Source organism: Trichomycterus rosablanca, chromosome 27, assembly GCF_030014385.1.
Source record: "Trichomycterus rosablanca isolate fTriRos1 chromosome 27, fTriRos1.hap1, whole genome shotgun sequence".
NCBI classification, from domain to species: domain Eukaryota; kingdom Metazoa; phylum Chordata; class Actinopteri; order Siluriformes; family Trichomycteridae; genus Trichomycterus; species Trichomycterus rosablanca.
Genome location: NC_086014.1, coordinates 11,171,766 through 11,194,956, shown reverse-complemented (window position 1 = coordinate 11,194,956; position 23,191 = coordinate 11,171,766). Strand labels below are relative to the sequence as shown.

The 23,191-nt window shown below is 38.5% G+C and overlaps 3 protein-coding genes across 6 annotated transcripts; 2 read left to right on the top strand and 1 right to left on the bottom strand.

Moving 5' to 3' along the window:
- The first annotated feature begins 1,903 nt into the window (after positions 1 to 1,903).
- arhgap1 (Rho GTPase activating protein 1) lies at positions 1,904 to 11,081 on the top strand. 2 transcript variants are annotated; one of them, XM_062989323.1, is made up of 14 exons: positions 1,908 to 1,967; positions 2,458 to 2,524; positions 3,412 to 3,578; positions 4,552 to 4,644; positions 4,766 to 4,853; positions 5,166 to 5,297; positions 5,404 to 5,490; positions 5,829 to 5,927; positions 6,032 to 6,142; positions 8,089 to 8,165; positions 8,549 to 8,626; positions 8,708 to 8,836; positions 8,961 to 9,064; positions 9,383 to 11,081. In XM_062989323.1, the coding sequence occupies exons 3-14, from the start codon at positions 3,443 to 3,445 to the stop codon at positions 9,551 to 9,553; spliced, it is 1,305 nt and encodes a 434-aa protein (XP_062845393.1). In that variant the 5' UTR covers positions 1,908 to 1,967; positions 2,458 to 2,524; positions 3,412 to 3,442; the 3' UTR covers positions 9,554 to 11,081. The 2 variants fall into 2 exon arrangements, with proteins under 2 accessions (XP_062845391.1, XP_062845393.1); XM_062989321.1 differs by lacking the exon at positions 2,458 to 2,524 and having other exon boundaries at positions 1,904 to 1,967.
- A 470-nt stretch (positions 11,082 to 11,551) lies between these two features.
- Positions 11,552 to 18,900, bottom strand: atg13 (ATG13 autophagy related 13 homolog (S. cerevisiae)). Of its 3 annotated transcripts, XM_062989320.1 has the most exons (18): positions 18,729 to 18,900; positions 17,431 to 17,511; positions 17,254 to 17,334; positions 17,038 to 17,157; positions 16,652 to 16,698; positions 16,438 to 16,578; positions 16,319 to 16,359; positions 16,098 to 16,194; positions 15,776 to 15,874; positions 15,570 to 15,657; positions 15,020 to 15,118; positions 14,400 to 14,498; positions 14,041 to 14,165; positions 13,829 to 13,946; positions 13,666 to 13,743; positions 12,625 to 12,738; positions 12,220 to 12,348; positions 11,552 to 12,093 (listed from the first exon to the last, which is right to left on the bottom strand). In XM_062989320.1, exons 2-18 carry the CDS (start codon positions 17,497 to 17,499, stop codon positions 12,016 to 12,018), a joined length of 1,623 nt encoding a protein of 540 aa, XP_062845390.1. In that variant the 5' UTR covers positions 17,500 to 17,511; positions 18,729 to 18,900; the 3' UTR covers positions 11,552 to 12,015. The 3 variants fall into 3 exon arrangements, with proteins under 3 accessions (XP_062845390.1, XP_062845388.1, XP_062845389.1); XM_062989318.1 differs by lacking the exon at positions 15,020 to 15,118 and having other exon boundaries at positions 15,767 to 15,874; XM_062989319.1 differs by lacking the exon at positions 15,020 to 15,118.
- A 326-nt stretch (positions 18,901 to 19,226) lies between these two features.
- On the top strand, positions 19,227 to 21,852 carry harbi1 (harbinger transposase derived 1). The gene is made up of 3 exons (XM_062989842.1): positions 19,227 to 19,294; positions 20,353 to 21,066; positions 21,281 to 21,852. The coding sequence occupies exons 2-3, from the start codon at positions 20,397 to 20,399 to the stop codon at positions 21,661 to 21,663; spliced, it is 1,053 nt and encodes a 350-aa protein (XP_062845912.1). The 5' UTR covers positions 19,227 to 19,294; positions 20,353 to 20,396; the 3' UTR covers positions 21,664 to 21,852.
- The last annotated feature ends 1,339 nt before the right edge of the window (positions 21,853 to 23,191 follow it).

Sequence of the window (23,191 nt, the reverse complement as noted above, 5' to 3'; positions counted from 1 at the left end):
AAGATGTTCTATCGGGTTTAGGTCTGGAGACATGCTTGGCCAGTCCATCACCTTTACCCTCAGCCTCTTCAATAAAGCAGTGGTCGTCTTAGAGGTGTGTTTGGGGTCATTATCATGCTGGAACACTGCCCTGCGACCCAGTTTCCGGAGGGAAACTCATGCTTGAGACCATCTGAACCAAACAAATTAATCTTGGTCTCATCAGACCATAGGACATGGTTCCAGTAATCCATGTCCTTTGTTGACATGTCTTCAGCAAACTGTTTGCGGGCTTTCTTGTGTAGAGACTTCAGAAGAGGCTTCCTTCTGGGGTGACAGCCATGCAGACCAATTTGATGTAGTGTGCGGCGTATGGTCTGAGCACTGACAGGCTGACCCCCCACCTTTTCAATCTCTGCAGCAATGCTGACAGCACTCCTGCGCCTATCTTTCGAAGACAGCAGTTGGATGTGACGCTGAGCACGTGCACTCGGCTTCTTTGGACGACCAACGCGAGGTCTGTTCTGAGTGGACCCTGCTTTTTTAAAACGCTGGATGATCTTGGCCACTGTGCTGCAGCTCAGTTTCAGGGTGTTGGCAATCTTCTTGTAGCCTTAGCCATCTTCATGTAGCGCAACAATTCGTCTTTTAAGATCCTCAGAGAGTTCTTTGCCATGAGGTGCCATGTTGGAACTTTCAGTGACCAGTATGAGAGAGTGTGAGAGCTGTACTACTAAATTGAACACACCTGCTCCCTATGCACACCTGAGACCTAGTAACACTAACGAGTCACATGACATTTTGCAGGGAAAATGACAAGCAGTGCTCAATTTGGACATTTAGGGGTGTAGTCTCTTAGGGGTGTACTCACTTTTGTTGCCGGTGGTTTAGACATTAATGGCTGTATATTGAGTTATTTTGAGGGAAGAATAAATTTACACTGTTATATAAGCTGCGCACAGACTACTTTTCATTGTGTCAAAGTGTCATTTTGTCAGTGTTGTCCCATGAAAAGATATACTTAAATATCTGCAGAAATGTGAGGGGTGTACTCACTTTTGTGATACACTGTATATAGGATCAATACAGTAGTATGCCTAATTCTAACTATACAGGATCAATACAGTAGTATGCCTAATTCTAACTATATAGGATCAGTACAGTAGTATGCCTAATTCTAACTATATAGGATCAGTACAGTAGTATGCCTAATTCTAACTATATAGAACCAATACAGTAGTATGCCTAATTCTAACTATATAGGATCAGTACAGTAGTATGCCTAATTCTAACTATATAGAACCAATACAGTAGTATGCCTAATTCTAACTATATAGGATCAATACAGTAGTATGCCTAATTCTAACTATATAGAACCAATACAGTAGTATGCCTAATTCTAACTATATAGGATCAGTACAGTAGTATGCCTAATTCTAACTATATAGAACCAATACAGTAGTATGCCTAGTTCTAACTATATAGGATCAGTACAGTAGTATGCCTAATTCTAACTATATAGGATCAATACAGTAGTATGCCTAATTCTAACTATATAGGACACGTATAAAACAGGAAAGTAAAACTCCCAACAATTTGCTTTCAATTCGTAGTCAAGCTATCAAATAAGGTAGAAATAAATAAATATATGAACTATATAAGGTAATTACTATTATAGTAGTATGGCAAATTCCTACTATATAGGACCTGTATAAAACAGGAAAGTAACACTTCCAACAATTAGTTTTCAATTTGTAACCATGAGCTATCAAGTTTTTATAACACTTATGCATTGTATTAATACACCAACGTTTTTAAATACGATTTATAATAATAAATAAAAGAACTGTAAGGTAAGAGGAAATCATTATTGAAGGTAAACATCTCTCAGGCACTCGGGCTTTTACGGTGAAAGAACCGGAAATACTGAGGAAACACAGCAGTACTGGAACAGCTGTGAATCTTCTGTACGGAGCTCTGAGTGTCAGGTAAAGCTTTTATTCTGTTTTTTTTTTTTAATATCGTTAATATATATTTGTGCATTATTTGCTATTTTAGTTTACATGTAATATTTGCATTATATGGAACATTGACATACCCGAACAGAAACGGTTGCTGGCTAACCTGTGTAGCATAGCAGGCGGAAAGCTGGCTAATAGAAAAGTGAACATAAAAAACAGCGATCTCTCATGTTATATGTCTTTTTTATATCGTTTTATTTAATCCGAGTAATTGATGTGGATTTAAATTTATATTAAACAGTAAATTATAGAAAGTGTTTACTGTCGATAGAAACGTCTGACTTGTGTGTGACAAACACACCCAGTAATTATTGCGGTGTTTCTAAATCGGGTTATATTTATAAAAATAATATACAAATACAGCGTGTAAAACATACATAAAACATTATTACAGTGTTAAAAGTATTAGCAGGATTTTTTATAAATTGAAACTCAATGAAGTGTTTTTTTTTTCCAGATCTGTCAAAACACGTAGTAGCATTTGCTGAAGTTTTCCGGATTGTTTATTAGAGAGTATAAACAGGGTGAATACTATTTCTTTAATGTCTATTTTTCTCTTTTAATTAATTCCTTTTTTGAATCCTAAATCATTCATTTTAGGACGTGATATTTGTCCTAATCCGTTTACTACACCTTTATTTTAAAGTGACGTCACACTTTGTTGAACGCCACTGACGCCAACTAGTGACGTCATGCGAACTATTATATGGATATGAAATCAAGTGTTACATAAAATGCTTACAGACCTCTAAGCACTTCATTTTGTCCCACCATCGTATGCAAATTGTTCTGGATGTGAGGGCGGAGGCCTCATAGTTCACCCATAGTGTGGACCACCACCATCAACTGTTTTAGGAACACCCCTATGATGCAGTCTGAAGAAAGATCAAAGTGTCATGGAATTCTGTCAAGAGCCTGTGTTGGTACACACAAGGGATGCAAACTTATTTGCCAAATTTTTTAAACTTATAACCGAACATCAGTCAACGGTTCTGATAACCGACAAGCCTATAGCGTCCTATCAAAATATTTAGACAAGTCACACATGTTTTATTGATTTATTAACAGTGTAACGTAGTGTTCATGACAGTGATATAACAGTAAGAAACATAAACGTTCATGATCAGCATCATAAATGTAGATTAATTGCACAACCCAGGGCTGTCTGTGCCAGGGATAGTTTGATATTAATCAGATGTGACTAAATACTGAGCCTGTTCGGGCATGCATGTCTGCCAGTGCATATGTGTATCTTAGACCTCATATAAATGTAGGACTTAAGGTTAATCTGGAATCAAATGTTTTGAGGTACAGAAGTCCTTCGTCTGGTGGTATTTTAAGCCTGTGCAAAACGATGTTCAAAAATCCTACATTCCTGAAGTATCATACATTCCATGTGTTTGTTTGTCAGGTCCTTGTGTGCAGTATTATAGAGGACAATCATGTCCTCAGATCTGCTGGTGGATCTGCATGATGAACTGGGTGGAGACGATTCCCCCAGCGCAGCGCTCGACCAGCTTAAGCTAGTCACTGATAAGCAGTGGTCACAGGACAACCCTGTTACCATTAGCAAGTCTGGTAAGTCCTGTTAGTGCTTATCAAATTCTTTTTGTCTCATTTTTATTACAGTAGGCCCTTTGGTTACACTATTTTGTTTTATGGCACCTGGCCCCTTAGCACCATAAAGACATGGTTTGACAAATTTGATATGGCACAACTCCAGCGGCTTGCACAGAGCCATAAACCCAACTGCATTAAACTCCTTTGTGATAAATGGAAATTTGATTGCAGTTCACACCTTCTTGTTCAACATCAGTACTTGACCTCACAAATGCTCTATTAACTTTTTCCACAGTGGAGCACAATGTCCCACAGGCACTTTAAATCTTGTTAAACGTCATCCTACATGAGTAAATATTATTTTAATAGCAAAGGGGATGCCAACTCCATATAACTGCCGATGGATTTATAAAGGGAGTTGGTTTTCCTGGATTCACTAGTCACAATGTTGGATGCCAATCCATCATTGGGCCTCAGCTCCCCCCCAAATATAGCAACTCATGTCTGTATGTAGCCACCCTACAGGCCGACAGCACTGCTATGGACTAAATAGTTGTTGGTGTAGCAGTCTGTTGGGACTACTGGTGCAGCCAATGTATTCAGAGTGGGTAAAATTACAGTATATGGAACACCGTGATATTATGTTAACGATAATTGTTTATTTCACTTAAAAATAATAAAAATATTTTATTATGTATGTATAATGGTTGGATCTTTGGTAAGGAAGAAATTCACAGTTTGGTTGTTCAGAATTCTATTTATACACCAGTTTTGTTATTTACTGCACCAAGAACAGAGTTACATACCCTAGTAACAGTAAGCTAAAACATATGATGTAATAAAATTATTACACAGCTTGTATGGATTATTGCACAGAAAGTATTTTTGCTTCAATGTTTTTCCTGCAGATTTTGGCTCGTGTAATAATGATCATAATGCAAATTGCTTTTATATTAATTACATAATATTAATCAGATTTTCTTCTGTGTAGCTACAGACATTAAGAGTCTAAGTGCAGGCACCCATCTGGCGTGGGATGACCCGTTCTACGACATCGCAAGACATCAAATAGTGGAGGTGGCAGGTGAGTGAACTAGTCTTGAATGCTTATAAAAGGTACCAGACTGCACTTAACTTTAGCAATATATGAATTAATTGAACATTTCTCCCCAATTCCTTCTCTTTCTTCAACCCTTTTTCTGCAGGTGATGATAATTTTGGCCGAAAAGTGATCATTTTCAGCGCGTGCCGCATGCCACCCAGCCACCAGCTAGACCACCACAAGTTGCTGCTGTAAGCATCTGTACACGTCACTACCGAGTCGCATTCTAAGTAAAGGCAGGAAGTTCTGTTCTTCGAGGTTATTTTAAAGTGACTGTGTTGTGGAAACTAAACTTCCTCAAAAGTGCTGACTTGAGCTGCACTTACACTGCTGAAACTTTCTCTAAAAAAGGAACGAACAGTGTACTTTAAGCATGTAACTCTGTAGAGTATTGAGTATTGAATTAAATGTGTGTATTTAAGTGGCACAAACATTAATATTGTCTGCTCACAGATCTGGCATCATGACTGGCTGTTGTAAACATTAACTGTGACAAATTGCAGGTATCTAAAACAAACCCTGGATACGTATGTTGAGAGTGATTACACCCTGATTTACTTCCACCATGGCATGACCAGTGAAAACAAGCTGTCCCTCAGCTGGCTACGGGATGCCTACCGTGAGTTCGAAAGAAAGTAAGTCTTTGTGTTATTTTATAATCTTAGCAACTAAAATTTTCCTGGGTCATTTATAGATGTCTGTGTTGCACACGGTGATGTTAATTTTGTCTGTCTTTATCAGGTATAAGAAGAACATCAAGGCATTTTACATTGTCCATCCCACATTGTTGATCAGAACCGTCCTCATCTTCTTCAAGCCGTTTATCAGGTTAATACTTTGCGTTCTTGGATATACAAGGCATACAAAGTTGCATGGTGGTAAATACGCTCACCCGCCACTTTATTTGGAACACTTGTACCGCTGTATGTCATTATTAAATCAGCCAGTCATGTAGTAGCAGCAGCACGGTACATATAATAGACACAGGACTAGAATGGCATGGTTGTTGGTGCAAATGTGAATGTAAATCATCCTTGGCTTCTACATAATGCAGAAAAGCACTTTTGTGCAGGCATTGTGAGGTGTAAGCCTTGGCAGTGCCATGCACATTAAGTTGCATAAATAATAATGTGTGTGTCTTACATGTGTGTGTGTTTGCTCCACAGTTTTAAATTCGGGCGTAAATTACACTACGTGAACTACCTAAGCGAACTGGAGGAGATAGTGAAGTGTGACCAGTTAGTCATCCCCAGCCGAGTCAGAGCGTAAGACTCATTTTATACACTAGACTGTACATATATTTAACAGTAATTAAAGTTCAGTTTGTACCCTAATGGTAAAGCATACACTTGACATTTTATGTGTGTAGGTATGATGATAAAATCCTTCAAAATTTAAAGCCATCTGTGGTGCCTGGTCCGATATCACCTTCCCACAGCCCTCCTCTCCCTTTTCAGCAGTTTGGGGTGCCACTCTCTGTGTGAGTAAACACAATTATTGATTATTCTATTAGCTACACCTACTGTATAGAATAAAGTTGGAGGGTATGCAGTGACTGACTGCTTTGTACGCTACCCTATACACTCTACCCTTTGAGTCGAAATGGACCCCTGGGATTCCACTGACCAGATGATGTTTGGGTGGTGGCCCATTCTCAGCACTGCAATAACACTAAACCTAGTGAGCTGCCTTGCTGCCGCCGCCTACCTGGCGAACAAACTTTAAAAAGCAGATTATTATTAAGTTTTTTTTAAATTTTATTTTATCTTAAATGAACATTAAACAAAAGAAGAAAAATGTATACACAGTATTGGTCAGGATGCAGTAATAGCACAACAAGCAACATAGACATCACAACTCACCGTACCATTATTATACAAACTATCAAAATATGGGGCAGCACAAAAAAATAACACACACTAATAAATGTCTGTTTCTTTAACATCTCCACAGAAGTTACAGGAGCTCTCAATAATAAGAAATGTTGAAATAACTGAATTAACTGGATATATCTTAATATATAAAATTTGTAAATGAGTATCTTTAGCTTTATTAGGCAACAGGCAGGCTCTCCTCCAATGTATATCCTCAAAATAGGCTAGTAAGGCAGATTATTATTATTATTATTATTATTATTATATGAAGGTATATTATTATTATTATTATATGAAGGTAAATTATTATTATTATTATTATTATTATTATATGAAGGTAAATTATTATTATTATTATTATTATATGAAGGTAGATTATTATTATTATTATTATATGAAGGTAAATTATTATTATTATTATTATTATTATTATTATTATTATTATTATATGAAGGTAGATTATTATTATTATTATTATTATTTGAAGGTAAATTATTATAATAATAATAATTATTATTATTATATGAAGGTAAATTATTATTATTATTATTATATGAAGGTAGATTATTATTATTATTATTATTATATGAAGGTAAATTATTATTATTATTATTATTATTATTATATGAAGGTAAATTATTATTATTATTATTATTATTATATGAAGGTAGATTATTATTATTATTATTATTATATGAAGGTAGATTATTATTATTATTATTATTTTAGGAAGCCAGATTTAAACACTACTTAGACAACGTCATCGATTTACGTCATCGACTTACGTCACCGACTGTCCCCGCCCACCGCCGCAGTTTTAGCTTACCAAGCTAACACAGTTAGCTTCACGCCATTCAAACCAAAGGGCTGAGGCGACACAACCGGCTAACACCTCCCTCCGTGTGACGAAAAGTGTTCATTTGTCACCGACAAACCCAAAATTGCAAATAAATTACACATAAATTACACTTGTACACCTTTATAAAATTGATAATTAACGAGAATGACTTACATTTTGAAAATAACCGCTGGCCGGACAGTTTGCTGCTCCGCTGTATTAGTGAGAAAAGTTGTGCCGCACGGAATGATGGGATATTTTACCCAAAAATATAAATATCAAATATTGTCCACTGTTTGAATACTAGCAAAATAGCTCTTGCTTTTACTTGTACAGCTACATTAAGTGCTAATATGGTACGTGTTCCTAATAAAGAATATCATAAGTGTAAACAGTATTTCAAAATCCCACCAACACTGCTGCACCTGATACACTTAGATCAGAATAACACACTACCATGTCATTACTAAATAAGTGCCATTACAGTGTTAAGAACAGTCCACAAAACGGGCATTATCTGGTTAATATGAAGAAAACAAAATAAGTTTGCCTGCTTACGCCTTACAAACTCAGCTGTTATGTACTCAGTTAAAACATGATTTAAATTTTCACTCCTGATTTTATTCAACATAAAAAAACAAGCGGGGTAAAGGTATATGTATGGCTCAGGGGTTAAGTATGCAGTACGCTGAGGCCAAATGTGTTTGTGTTTAGTCTGAGAGATAGAGGTGCAGATGCTGACGGCATTCCGCTAGTGATGCAAGACACCATAAACTTCCTGAAGGAACACGGTGAGCAACGTACCATCTTACATGTATACCTCTGTGTTAAGCAAAGAAGAATTACTGTAGCTATAAAGAGCTATAAAAGTTTTAAAAACAAGCTTACCTGTTTGTTGTGGGTATTTGGGTTCTCCCAAAGTTCCTTCCCAAGTTTCTTTCCAAATTAATTACTAGAAAATCAGTATCAATCAAGAAATGCTAAGAGTATAACATAGTGTCTATAACCTAGTAAAGAAGCACAGCTGTCAAGCTACCTAAATGTAAATAATGACATAAGTATGTGGTAACGGGACATCTGTAGTTCAGTGATGAAATTTAAGGAGAATCTTACACCACTGTCCCAATGTAGGATATTATATGCAATCATGCAGCGTCCTTGTTGTTGTTCTCAGGCCTGCAGACAGAGGGAATATTCCGGCGCTCTGCTAACGTCGGTCAGGTGAAGGACATCCAGATCAAATACAACTCCGGTAGCGTTGTCATTATCAAAAATCTTTAATAAATGTTGTTGTGTTGATTGTAATTAACACATTTAATGTTTCTGTGTGCAGGTGAGCCGGTGAATTTCTTTGAGATCGGTGACGTGCACTTGGCTGCGGTAATCTTAAAGAAATTCCTCAGAGAGCTGCCCGAACCGTTGCTTACATTCAAGCTCTACAATGATGTTGTCAACTTTCAAAGTGAGCACATAAAAATACATACAAATACGGACTATTTTATAACGGAATATATGTGTCTTCCTATCTTCCTTATGCTAAAATAAATAAATGAAAATAATAAACAATTACTGTTTGTCTTTTCCAGGTGGAGATGGCACATCTTCAGCTGTTACAATCCGAAACATGCTGATGTCACTTCCTTCACAAAACTACGCTGCGCTTCGTTTCCTCATCCAGTTTCTGGCTCAGGTTGGCAAATTTTGGATTAGTCTTAACACACAAGCAACTGTGTTAATTTATGTAACACTTAAACACCCTGCATTAACGTAATACTAATGTGACATGTAGTGAATAGACTATATGGCAAAAGTTACAAGTACTTTGTAAGTCGTTGTTTTAAAAATACTGTGTGCAATGTCATTATTTCATTTTATCCAATGATATATTTAGATTTGTATGTATGTGGTCTATAGATCAAGGTTGCCAGTTTTGTGCCTCAACTGTCATTTTCTAACTGGGCAGGCATTCATTTTAGAAGTAACTTTCTTATGTAACGTACTGCTATAGGTGTCCGCTGAGAGTGAGATAAACAAGATGACAAACCCAAACCTGGCGGTAGTGTTCGGCCCTAACCTCCTGTGGGCGCAGGACGCTGCCATGACGCTCAGTTCCATCGGACCGATCAACAACTTCACCCGAGTCCTGCTCGACCTGAATGGCGAAATGTTTCCCCAGTGAGATTCCGAGGCCAGACAGCGGACTTCCAACGTGCATTTGATTGACCTTTTCTCTCTCCGTTAGTGTTGCCAAATTCCTAAGTGTTGTAAATAAACGAGTTTTTGGTGGATAATGGGCGAGAACAAGAGCGATATATTACATACAATTCAGACAATCAGTGATTTCTGCTCATCTTGTTTGAGATCATGTAGCTGTTATTATAAAGGTACTGGTAACACAGGTGAATTTACATAGTTTCTTAGCTTTCAGCCCCAAATTAATTTCATATGCATGTGCATAGCTTATCTTTTTTAAAAGTTCTGTTGTTTGTTTAAATGATTTTGACTTTTTTGAATGGACATAAGCTTTATAGTACAGGACAAACATCCTCTCCTGTACGATATAGTCACGTCTATAAACCTACAGTATATATAGGTATAAAGCACTACACAAACTTGAAATACTTATTTTAAACCCAATGCTCTTTAAGGCCTTACTATATCGTTTGCTTAATTTGTATGATTTTTTTTTCTACTTTATTATTGTCATATTATGTTTATTTGTTATGCTGTAAATAGTTGTGGTCTGAATAATGGAAGAGGGGTCTCCTGATTGTTTAAATACTAAATTTTCACATCTTATAAATCCTGATTCGGAATTAGGGCTTGATTTTGAATCATTGTTACGTTTATACATTTCAACCCCGAGCACGAGCAGCAGTGTTTGACAGACAGACAGTTATGACGTTCTTCTAGATGGACCTTATGTGTTGATCTTAAAAATGTTGATAGATTGGAGTGCTTGTATTGATTCTAAGGAGCTGAGCACTTCTAATTCTGCTGGCAGAATGGGCATAGAATTTAGATGGTCTGTAAATATAGTATGATGGTACTTATATATAGTCCTTGCTTTCCTGACAGCAAAAAGGCAAGTAAGTAAGGTTCATTTCAGTTCAGTCGATTATATTTAGTTTAAGTCCTTACAGTTCTTCCCAAAGAAATGGTTTAAAGATTCTAGTATAGACCAATTTTCAGACCTGTTAGAAAATGCAAGTGGTTAGTCCAGATCTTTGAAGGCACTGTCCACTTATTGGCCCTACATATTTGATTTCCTTATTCCCCCTTTTGTGTTATCATTACATAAAGCTGAAGAGTCTGGTGCTCAGAGGGGCAGGACATATTGGCAGCTTTAACAGTTGGCATTTTTACATATAAACAGAGTACCGGTTCTGCATGGTTGTTTAAGGAACCGCACTAAAACTAATCTAAATTTGAGGTCATGATAGAGCGAAGCATCATCATACATCATGCCTCTATATTTAAATGTTAAATGTACATGTAGCTCAGCTTCCACAATTTTATTGTGTAGTCCAGGGTTTTTCATATTGTAATAATTAAAATAAACTTGTACGCTTATGTTACATCTAGTAAACCACAGTGGGACCAGATTGCTCAGAGCAGATCAGAGAGAGTAAGATGCATTGTTTGTGTTGCCTGGGTCACGTTAGAAAAAAAAAAAAAAAGTTAACAAAAACCCTGGTGTAGTGACTCCATCCCATTTGATGTTGTGCCTTATTGAGGTTTAACTGGCCAATTTGATTAGAATACATTTAGATGTTTCATGCTTCTTCTGACTGAATCTGTGATTGTCGTGCCTTTCTGTGGTAACGTAATTCACTGCCGACCAGGTTATCAGTGCTTTCCAAGTGAAAAACAGGCTTTTGTCTTCATTCTGTATGTCTTTTGTGAATTGAGAAGTGTACTTTTGTAAAAGTGGTAATAAATGGTAAATGAGTAATGAAATATAAAGGCTTAAGTTTTTTTTATGTACAAACTCCCTCCCCACTAACATCTACTAGAATCTACATCTACATTTGCAAATATGTGTACATCATATACATGCAGACTTCGACGTGCATATACAGTATGTACTTTATGCATATAAACAGTATATTGCTAAGTGAATGTGCCAATATATGCTCTTAATCTCTGGCAATTTCTACTAAAAAAAGACATTAAGGGGGATTTAAGCTTTTAATGCTCTATAATATAAAGGGTGCATTATATACAATTGTCATATTGCAATTTGGGCCTGCCAAGTACAATCCATAACAAACCAGCCATTTCGACCTACCGTAACCCGTCCCATTCTCACGTAATACACGACTCACGAAGTCCACCGGTCTAATCTTGCAAGTACTACGCATGCCACAAGTAGTCTGTGTCAGACAGAACAGCAGGCATCCAAAATAATCATTTTCAACCTATTAAAACACAATTACTGTTATACATGTAATCACAACCATGTCTCGTACACCAGGGCTGACTCGGAAATTCTACAATGAAGTGGCTTCAGCGAGAAGAACCTAAAAATGACAGTATGTGGCATACACACAGAGAAAGAGGGCAGACGAGCGGAAAACGCCAAGAAATTAGTCACATTTTTGGCAGGTGTTTCTCAGAATAGTCCGATTTCGGCGTGATCTACTGTAGTGTGTCCACAAACGCATCGAACTCTTCGATATCCTTTTCATAGATGGCCAGTTTCTCTGGCAATGAGTCCTGCAAAGCAAAATAAAACTGCTGTTTTATTTTCATCTGTAATAATACTTCTTGGGCTTGTGCTTCCATGTTTAACTGAAATGTTTTAACATTAGTCTAGTCGTATCCACTTCTATTTTTTCTTACCAGGTCTTCAGCCATGGACTGAGCACTGACATCAATGGAGAGGCTGGCGAGTTGTGGTGGGTTTTGAAACTCTCTGTAAAAAGTACCCAGGTCCATTGGCAACAAGTCATCCTTAGAGAATGCTGGTTTCTGCAGAGCGAACACAAAATATAAAAACACTTAATATTTATACTATCAGTGTATACAGTACTATCTGTAACAACTGACTCTGCAACTTGAATGCTACAGTAAATACAGTTATGTTAGCATTTTCATTAGTGGTCTCAGACTGCATATTCCAGAAGCTACACACATAAATTGTGTAACGTCAGGTATGGGACGATGTCAGTGTTAAGAATTCTACTAAAAATACAACAGGAATTTCACTTCATCCTAATCATAAGAGTCATTTGGTGCGTTACGTACAAAATCGACCATGACAAAGTCGTCTTGTGCTTGACCACCGCTCTGGCTGGAGCTCTGTGAGTGCAGGCTGTCTTGCAATGGAGAGGAGGGAGTGGGCGATGGTGGCGGCTGGACCTAAGGATGCATCGAAATCACAAACATTAGGATGTTAGGGTTAAACCTAACATACGTAGTTCCTATGATGCTGCAATACAGTCTCTTTGTTCCAGGTGATTGTTTGTTTTATAGTATTATCTTAAAATTGTGTGTATATGCCCTAAATAAAAAAATTACCCCCAAAAAATGCGGTTTTCCATGATTTATGTAATGCCTTGGAAATGTTATATCTTGATTGATACCCTTCAACAGTGAGATCCCTTTGATCTTTGTGAGCTCTTTACAGCTTGTGGCTGAATGTGATTGGTCCATTCTGACCACAGTCACATTTCAAATTATAAAAGGGTGTGCACACTTGTGCAACTGCATTATTTATTTTTAGGATTTTAAAGTATCTCCAATTCATCTTACTTGCACATCTTTGGACTGTGGGAAGAAAACTGGAGCTCCAGGAGAAAACCCACACAGAAAGGACCTGGACCGTGCCACTTGGAAATCGAATCCAGGACCTTCTTGCTGTGAGGCGACAGTGCTACCCACCGAGCCACCGTGCAATTAAAAAAAAAAGTTTTATTTCCTTGCCTGGTTATCTTGACCCGGCAAGGAGAAACCCTCACCCTGTCCTTGACGCTTCAGTTCTCTCAGTATCAGCTAAAAAATGTTGGGGAGGTTTTAAGCTCATTATTTCACAGAATCAAAACCTCTTTTATCTTCAAAAGATAAATCAAAAGAGTTTTTGTCATCTGTGCAGCTGCAAGCCTTTAAATTAAATTTATATTCCCTAATAATCACAAACCATACAACTTTATTTAAAAACGTATTATTCCATAAACTTTTTTCCTACAATTAACCCCATCAGCTGTGTGGATGTTTTTATATCCACTGTACCTAGTTGTTTTAACATGGTCATGGTTGTGTGTGTTTTTGCTGAGGTGGAATTTGTACCATGGGGTCGTTTTCCTCTAGGTCGTAAGTCCTCTGAGCAAACGCAGCGAACGGCAGATCGAGACTGGCAGTGGTCACCTGAACATAAAAAACACAGTTTATGATCTCTCGCTCTGCATTCGTTTGAATGTTTTGGTGCATATTGGTGCATGTGTGGTCTCACCTGTGTAGAGGGTTTGTTGACAAAAGCTCCTACTTTCCTGGTGAATGTTGTCTCGATGGCGTGTGAGGAGGACGCGCGCTTCGCTTCACTGCTCCTTATTAACACGTCCGTATCGCCACTAATCACACACACACACATACATGATGAATAAGTCGACCGAAAAGCTATTACACTGGTATTTATAATAAATTAAAAAACTGCCATATCCTTACCTGCTATAGCTTGAGGGAGGGGGCTGGTGGGGTGTCTCTGGGACACGACCGTGGTCCGCCTGTGTTCCAGGACTGGGCTGAACCAAAACCTGTGGGACACCTCCCTCTTTTCCAGGAACAACTATCTGTTAAGAGATCATCATCAAATATTACGTTCTTCATCACCCTTACTTACTCACTATCATTTTTCAGGGTCGGTCAGGGTTGCGGAGGGTCCGGCTTTCCCCCACCTCGGACAGGACGTCAATTCATGCCGTCTTGCCCCTTTTGGACATAGCCAATCGTGTCAGTATGTAGACACCCAACCAGGTGATAGCAGCTGGGGATTCAATGTGTAGGTGTGTCCATGAGTGTGGTACCTGGTGGGGGTGGGCGACGGTAGCAGCGATGCCGGCTGCAGGATGACACAAGTCACCACCCAAAAGTGCCGTCTGATATGAAAGTCGGGAAGCGCAAAGCTGAGAAAAAGCAAAAGCAAGACACAGTGGGACAAAAGTCTGTGATTACTAGCGAAAAAAGCATTTTAATATTATTATTATTGATTATATTACAAAACACAATCAGCATAACAATATGAGTAAAAAAATAGGACTTCTTAATATTTGGTATGTTATTAGTAATTAAATTAGTAACATGCAAGAAGAGATCTGTCACTGAGCAAAGGCCTTAGCCCTCTAGGCTCCAGGGGCACTGTACGATGGCTGACCCTGTGCTCTTACACGAAAAAAGCATTTCATTGTACTGTACACGTGTATATTTACTGTATATATGACAAATGCATTCTGTCTGCCATAGATTATTATTATTATTTGCATGGTATGTGAAAAAATGCATATTACAAACACCTGGCAACATTGGTAGACTGGTTACAAGTGTGTAAGTGACCAGCTCATTTATTAGGCTAGAAGCTTACACTAACATTTATATAAACATTCACAAATCGTTCTGCTCACACACACTCATGCTGAACGGGACTCACTTGCGGTGAAAAGCCCAGCCCCATTACAGGGACCTTCACAGTGGTCATCAGGGATGGATTAGGACTCTTACTATGGGCATGACTTACGGTACATGGACACTACAAACACGTACGTCCGCACAAAACAGGAAGACAGAAGAGGGGCAACAGAAATGAAAACAAGACCACGATATGAAGTAAGAATGCAAACAAGAACAGCGTGATGCTTTCCAGAAGTGGCGCTGCCTCTCGGGTTTTATCATCTACCACTGACCTTTCATATTAGTTAGTTAAGACTAGAGTCACATGATTTATTAGATGTTTTACTTTGATTGGATGTAATTTCATAAATTATCGGTTGTCACTGAGCCCTTCAATCAAATTTTGACAGGTAGATTCACCACCACATTCTATATTTGAAGCCCATTGGTGCTCCTCACTTACAACATAGTGATGCAGAAAGCAATGAGCTAACCTAAATACAAAAGTCTCATTTCCCCTAGATTAAGCAGTTTCAACTTTTAAAAAAAGATTTGTGTATAAAGGGACAACGCTTTGAATAGTTTTCTACCTGAGAAGGTGGGGAGGTGGAAAACGAGGTGGTACACACTTCCTGTGAGTCTTCCACCCCAGCATAAATATCTTCCTCACCTGGAGCTCTGGAAGCAATAATGAAAGAAAAAGAAGAGTGTTAAACAGGTCAATCCTTAAAAGTTTTAAAACTAAACAGTAAAACACTACAAAATCTATAATAAAAAATAATATAACCTGAAGCACCTGTAGTTGCAGGGGTGCATAAGGGCGGTGTTGCCGAACGGGCGCTCCACAAAGTGGTCTATGATGATGCCCATGATGGGGCCGGTCCTCTCAAACTGCCTGCAAGTTCAACAAATCAAAACATCCACTTCATATATAGAGGACACAACATTCAAGACAATATAGACTGTACAACAAGCTCCATGATAGTATAATAATGCAGCGAGTGTAAGACAAAAGAGAATACACACAGGACAGCATGGTCACCCACAGGACACTTTCTAAACACACAAAAAAATGCTTTTTGAGATGCTCTAGCTGCCATTAAAAATTGTCAATTTACCTGGAGGACACCAGAGCGAGATTGGTGCGGTATGCACAGGACAGGGTGAGTGTACCTATAGGAGTACCCACAATTCCTACACGTACTGTCTGGAAACCTGTATAGCGGGATAGAGGAGTAACAGAAATGGAGAAATAAGAAAGAAAACCAGATCAACAAACAAACACAAGAGCAATGATTTGGAATTAAAAAGCAATGATCAAAACCATCCTGTTATTTACCTTCACCGAGCCCTGTTAGCTGCACATCTCCAAAATATATCCTGCCAATGAATGAATGAAAAGGTCAGTGAACGTTAAGGATGCTTTATTCATGTGAAGTAATCCAGTAGAATTAGTACCTGTACAGAATGACATAGTCGTGTCCTTGCTTGCGTGACAGTTTGTAGGCAGGAGTGACTCTCGTGATTGCCAGAAGAGATTTGAGCAGCAGGGACAGGCGTGTATAAACCGTGTAGGACACTTTAATGTCTTTTTCACACCTGAAATAAGGTCAAATGTTAATGTACAGTGTTTACTTTATCAGTGCTAATTGAATGAAATGATGTGACTTACTTCTCGTTCATCTCCAAACACCATGTTTCCAGTTCCATCGAATCCCCCTGTGCAATTCAGAATTATGTAAGAAAGACATACAAGTGAGATGAATTGGAGACACAAAATTGTCCATGACTGTGTTTGATAAGAAAAACTTGAACTGATGAATCTTGTGTAACCAGTAAACTACCTGTCCTGTCATGAATGTAACCAAAGTGTAAAACATGACGTTAAAATCCTTATAAATAAATAAATAAATAAATAACATCTCAAGACATCAGCCAGTAAACTAAAGCTTGGTCGCAAATTAGTCTTCCGAATGGACAAAGATTGGAATCTTTGTATGGAAACAGACAGCAAAGAATGAAACAAATGTTACAGTATAATTAAAAATGTTTATTTACCTCTGAGGTTTTCAGGGAGATCTCGACACACATAGAGCGTCCGACACTGGGCAGCTGCCCAGCCAGAGCTTTTTTAGCTTCATGGGTCACCTCTGGAATGTCTTTAATAGCCAAAGTGAACTAAAAAGAAGTAAACAAAACACACACACCACAGTCAGAAGAGCTGAGCTTCAACTTTTAGATGCAAAATAATATTCATAGTGCTTATAAACATACCCAGTCTGAGCCTGTAGGGGATGAAGAAGAGCGAGTGCAGATCTTCTCGCCCAGCCGTGCCTGCACGATCACTTGCACTGTCTATTGATGCACAATTAATACAACAGCTCTTAATACAATGGCAAAGTAGAAGCATATAAACAACAATGTTGCCAGGTAAATGAAGCAAAGCGATACCTTTAGGACAAAAAATTTGATGAATTTGTCCAAGTCTTTCTTGTCCTGTGGGCTCAGATCGCTGTCCATCGTGTTTCAAGCCTGAGAGGTACGACACACAGGTGTAAGAGATGGACAGAGAAAAGAAATAGAGAAAGCTATGGCAACGATTGTGTTTTGGCACATCAGCGTACACATGCACTAGAAAGTCAGTCTCTATGCTGCTAAAGTGTTTGTGTTATCTGCATTTAAATCAACTTTTCATTGTTGGAAATTATTTTAAATAACAAAAACACTTACCAATTGATTGATCAATAATCTTATACCTGAATACAGTCTGGATGGGCAACATGACAGCACAATGCTTCAGTATATACAATGTCTTGGTATTTAGTTCCATGAAGCCAGTGGGGGCCCAGTTTACATTTACAAAGCTTATGAAACAATAAATAAAAGCTTGTTTGTTATAGCTGTGCTGTTACACTCTGGACAGGTCGCCAGTCCGTCACAGGAAGAACACACACACACAGTCAGAGTCCCACCTAGGGCAATTTTGTATTTCCAGTTAGCCTGACTGCATGTTTTTGGACTGTGGGAGGAAACAGGAGCTCCTGGAGGAAACCCAAACGGACACAGGGAGAACATGCAAACTCCACACAGAAAGGACCAGATTGCTCCACCTGGGAATCAAACACAGGACCTTATCTTTCTTGCTGTGAGGTGACAGAGCTACCCACCGAGCCACTGTGCCAAACATAGTGAAACTAACATGTTAGATAGAGCAAATGGAAAATATTATAAGTTATGCACAAACACATTTAAGGTATGGAAAATTACCTCAACATGAAAAGTGACCATGGGTGTTTAAACTTTGGCATAACCACACAGTGCACCAGGAGTCAAATACAATGATTTTATAGAGTTTCAATATAAACCAAGCAAAGTATAGTTGCTTAGGCAAAATAGTGTATCTGCTTTCTCTCTTATGTGGAATTCTTAAAGCTCTAGAGCTTCAGAGTCCAGTGTTTACAATGCTGCCTCTCCATGACACTAAAACGGTATCGTGACGTCATTTTTATAGCTATTATGTCATATCATCATATTAAGCCATACATGTCAAAAAAACTGTGGTTAACACATTACATACAATCTACAATCGCACACTAGCACGATTTACATTCAAATAAACACGTCAGCTTCTCCAATAACAAAAGAAATGATAAATAAGCTGAACAAACATGTTTGTAAATATTCACTATGTAGCCTTAGCAAAAGGAGCTAACGTTGTCGCGAATGCTAACAAACACGCACATACTTACAGCGCATTACAGACTTCACACCCGCTCTCTAATCCTTAAATATTGTTTTAAATGTAATCCAGACAGCGTGTACTTGTGTATGGTGTTTATTTGCAGTCTGAAACCAGCTAAATAAAGGACATAGTCAATACAACACCGACGCATGCTAAATTCTCAGCTGTGTTTTGTTATGAAGCTGTTCGGGCACTGAAATGACGTGTCAAGTTGTCGAAATGCGCACATTCGTCATACTGTTTAGAATTTAAAATAAATAAAATTTGCCATAGAATTACGAAATAACAAAAATATCACAATATTGTTCTTCTCTGTGTCATTTATTACAGTGTTGAGTTAAATCAATATGTTTATATCATATTTACCAAATAGCGAAAGTTGTACAAAGAATCACAGGATATGGAATCAGTACAGGTTCACTGATCTATAGATCATCTACAGCACGGTTTAGAGAAAAGGGATTAGTTGAAGATCGTCGAATTCTGTATCGCTGTGTGGAGAAAGTGTGGCAATATGGAGGTGTAAACAGACTCAGCGCTACTGGTAAATAAATAAATATAAAGAAAGTGAAGGTAAGATTATTAATGTACTTAATTATTAATTTAGTACTTATTTAGACCCCGGTAAGGCTTTTTAATTGATCGTGTAGAGTAGACAATGTAATCTGTAACGTTTTGATCCATCGATTGCTAAAATAACGCGACTATCACAATTGTTTAACCAGTTGTGGAACAACGTGCACTCACTGGCCACTTTATTAGGAACAATACTTGGCAGACCTTCCTATTCAATTTGCTGCAATAACAGTCTAAACTCTTGTGGTCTTAATTTCACAAGGTGATGTTAGATTAATGAGAACCTCTTGTTCTGCTGGTGCACAGTTGGGTTTAAATTTGATGAATGAAAGCATTGTTACGGTCAAGTAACTATAACGTTCATTTATTTAAATTAGACGAATGTGATTGGTAGAGGTATTTTTTCAGTTTATTAACTCATAAGTGAAATAAAACTACAAATCCTAGTCAACTGTATGTAACAACGTGATCCATGCAGCCCAGTATTATACAGTAATCAATTAATATTATTTTTGTTATTATTAGTGGTTGTCACAGGAGTAGATCAAGCTATCATTTACACTGAATCACACTTTATATTGATTTGCATTTGATTCTGATTGGATATAATTACTATTTTTACCCATGGATTGAGGCATTTTACCCCATTCTTCATGGCAGATATTTTCAAGAGCCATCAGATTGGACTACACTTATCTTTGAATTGCTGTTAAGAATTGGCTTTGGCTGGTCAACTGAAAAACACTCAATTGACCCAAATTGTCACCCCAGTCTCAGTATATGTGTGCATGGGTGAAGACTGCATTCATCCGTCTCTAAATTCTTATCGGTCTCTTTGTTCCTGCTTATGAGATGCACCATCAAGGCATGACCTTGCCACTCCCATGTTTCACTGTACAGATGGTATTAGCCAGGTGATGAGCAGTGCCTATTTTTCACCATTGTATTTAAGAGGATTTATATTAAGGTTATAATTCCCCCTTTCTTAATAAAACCTAAATGATAAGGCATGATATTCCAGAAGTACTAACAGATATGTTTGTTCTTGCTCACAGGTTTAACACTTGCACTGGTGCTTTCCCCCTTCATATTTATAACGATGGCAATCCCCATTGCAATCCTGGACTGTGACCTGCTGCTGCATGGTCGTGGGAACAAAACTCTGGATCGATTCGACATTGAAACGGTATCAGACGAGTTTCTCTTGACGACTTTTGGTTTCCCGCGTGAATTCATCTACTACTTGGTGGAGCTGCTCAACGATAGCCTGTTAAGACGCACCCAGAGGTCACGAGCGATCAGCCCGTACGTCCAAATCCTCGCAGCTCTAGGATTCTACACGTCGGGCTCCTTCCAGAGCAAGATGGGCGACGCCATCGGGATTAGCCAGGCCTCTATGAGTCGCTGCGTTTCAAATGTCACCAAGGCGCTGATTGAGAAGGCAACAGAGTTCATCGGATTTAACCGAGATGAGGCCACCACACAGCAGTCTAAGGAGGAGTTCTACAGGGTGGCAGGGATTCCTAATGTCATAGGGGTTGTGGACTGCGCTCACATAGCTATTAAAGCTCCGAACGCTGAGGACACGTCGTATGTCAACAGGAAAGGTTTTCACTCCATTAACTGCCAGCTGGTTTGTGATGCTAGAGGACTGCTGCTGAGCGCTGAAACTCACTGGCCTGGCAGTCTAACGGACCGAGCCGTTTTTAACCAGTCGAAAGTGTTTAAGTTGTTCAAGGAGCAGGTGAACCACGATGGTTGGCTTCTAGGTAAGTTCAAGAGAGTCTCTCTGTGAGAAAATGACACATTTCTAAATATTACAGCGTAATTTAATTAATCCAGAAGTTTACTCTATTATTTTATTTATTCCACCACCAATAACCTTACATGGGTAAAAGTATGTGGACATCCACGTGCTTGTTGGGCATCTCAATCTAAAATCCTGGGGCAGGACTTTGTTTTAACCAGGGTTTTGTTTTCCAGGCGATAATCGCTACCCCCTGCAAAAATGGCTGATGACTCCAGTTGGCAATCCTGAGACTACGGCAGAGTATCGCTACAACCTGGCCCTCATAGCTACCCACGAGATCGTGGACCGCACCTTCCGTGCTCTTCAGACCAAGTTCCGATGCTTGGACGGGGCGAAAGGCTACCTGCAGTACTCGCCCGAGAAGTGCGCACGGATCATCCAGGCGTGCTGTGTGCTTCATAACATCTCGCTGCAGTCCGGGCTGGATGCCTGGACGGTCGAAAGGACAGAGCCTACAGACCAAACGGATGAGGACGGCAATCCGGAGGAGAAATTGGATTTGGAGGCTTTGGAAGTACAACGGGAACTGATCCGGAATCATTTTAGCTACGGTTAATCTAGGACTGATAGATGTTTCAAACTTTTTTTTCTGGTATTTGTAGATGTCAAGACATCATGTCAACATTCTGTTGTTGGTAAGCCGACTGTGATCTGTATGAATGTTACAATTTTTTTTGTTTTTAATTTTCAACCCATTATTTCCTTGAAATACTTTGAATACCACGTTTATAAAGGTTGAATAAAACCACCCTACCTATTTGTGTCTGTGAATTATTGTTATCTTATTATCATGCGGCTATAATTATCATTGTACTACGATTTATCATACAGTGCTGTCTGAGTGCTCAACGTTCACACACTTTTCCAGACTTGCCTTACATGGACTGAGCTTTCTCTAGACTCCCTACACACACGTGTGAGGGAGCACCCACATACAAGAAAATGCTTCTCCTTATCCTAAAGCTTTATTTATACTCACCACAGGGCATCTCGGTGTGTAGCACTGTCGCCTCAGGGGTTCGATTCCCAGCTGGAGCGGTTCGCTCACGTTCTCTTCGTGTGGGTGTAGGTTTCCTCCCAGAGCTCTGGTTTCTTCCCACAGTCCAAAGACACGCAAGTTAGATGAACTGGAGATACAAAGTTGCTGTGATGGTGTTTGACACTAAACTTGAACTGATGAATCTTGTGTGGTCTGGCTACCTGTCCTGTCCTGGATGTAACTAAAGTGTAAAACATGATGTTAAAATTGTAATAAGCAAAATATATTAACTGCAGAATCTCAGTTCTATGTCAGACCATGTGCTTCTATCCAAACTGCGGTTCTAGTCACAATACTTTCTATTGATTTGACTTCTTTGATTAGTCTCAACAGCTGGGCTGAAGCTCCATCCACGCTCACCATCACATCACAGGTGAGGAGTTTAAAGCAGCCGAGACTGTGATAGATCGAGTGATGAAAATGCAAACACGAGGCAGTGATTTTATGGTTTTAATTAGCAAAAATGGTAAAAATTAATAAATACAATTTGATCAAATTCTGCTAAAATAACCACCCCTTGAACATGAAGAAAGACACGTCGCTGTGCATTTAAATAAGTTACAAGAAGAAACAAAAGTCTATGAATGAAGCGAAGCACCAGTGCCTAGCAACAGAGAATCCAAAACATCATGTACAAAGTGTAAAAAAAGAAACCAAAAACTAAATAAAGTAAATAAATCAAATTTATCACATTATCTTGAAAAGAATTATGAAAAAATACTCAATACTTTTGTTAGACACTTAAAATAAACACCTTATACGTCGTTTAGCACATAGAACGTACCACTAGAAATGTTTTGGGTTTGTGCACTATGTCTTGCTCGATTGCCTTCCTGTATCTGTACACGAGAAGCATTTGAAAAGATGTGAAACAGTTTGTCTCAGGTAAAACCATGCAGACGGCGACCTGAACACAGCGCCGTTTCAGCAAGGGTTCTTTGTTCTTTAACACATCAGGGAGCAATAAAAATCCACAAACACTTAATCTCTAGTGTAAGTAAAATGAGTAAAAAAAAACTTCAACAGACTTCATACACTTTTGCAC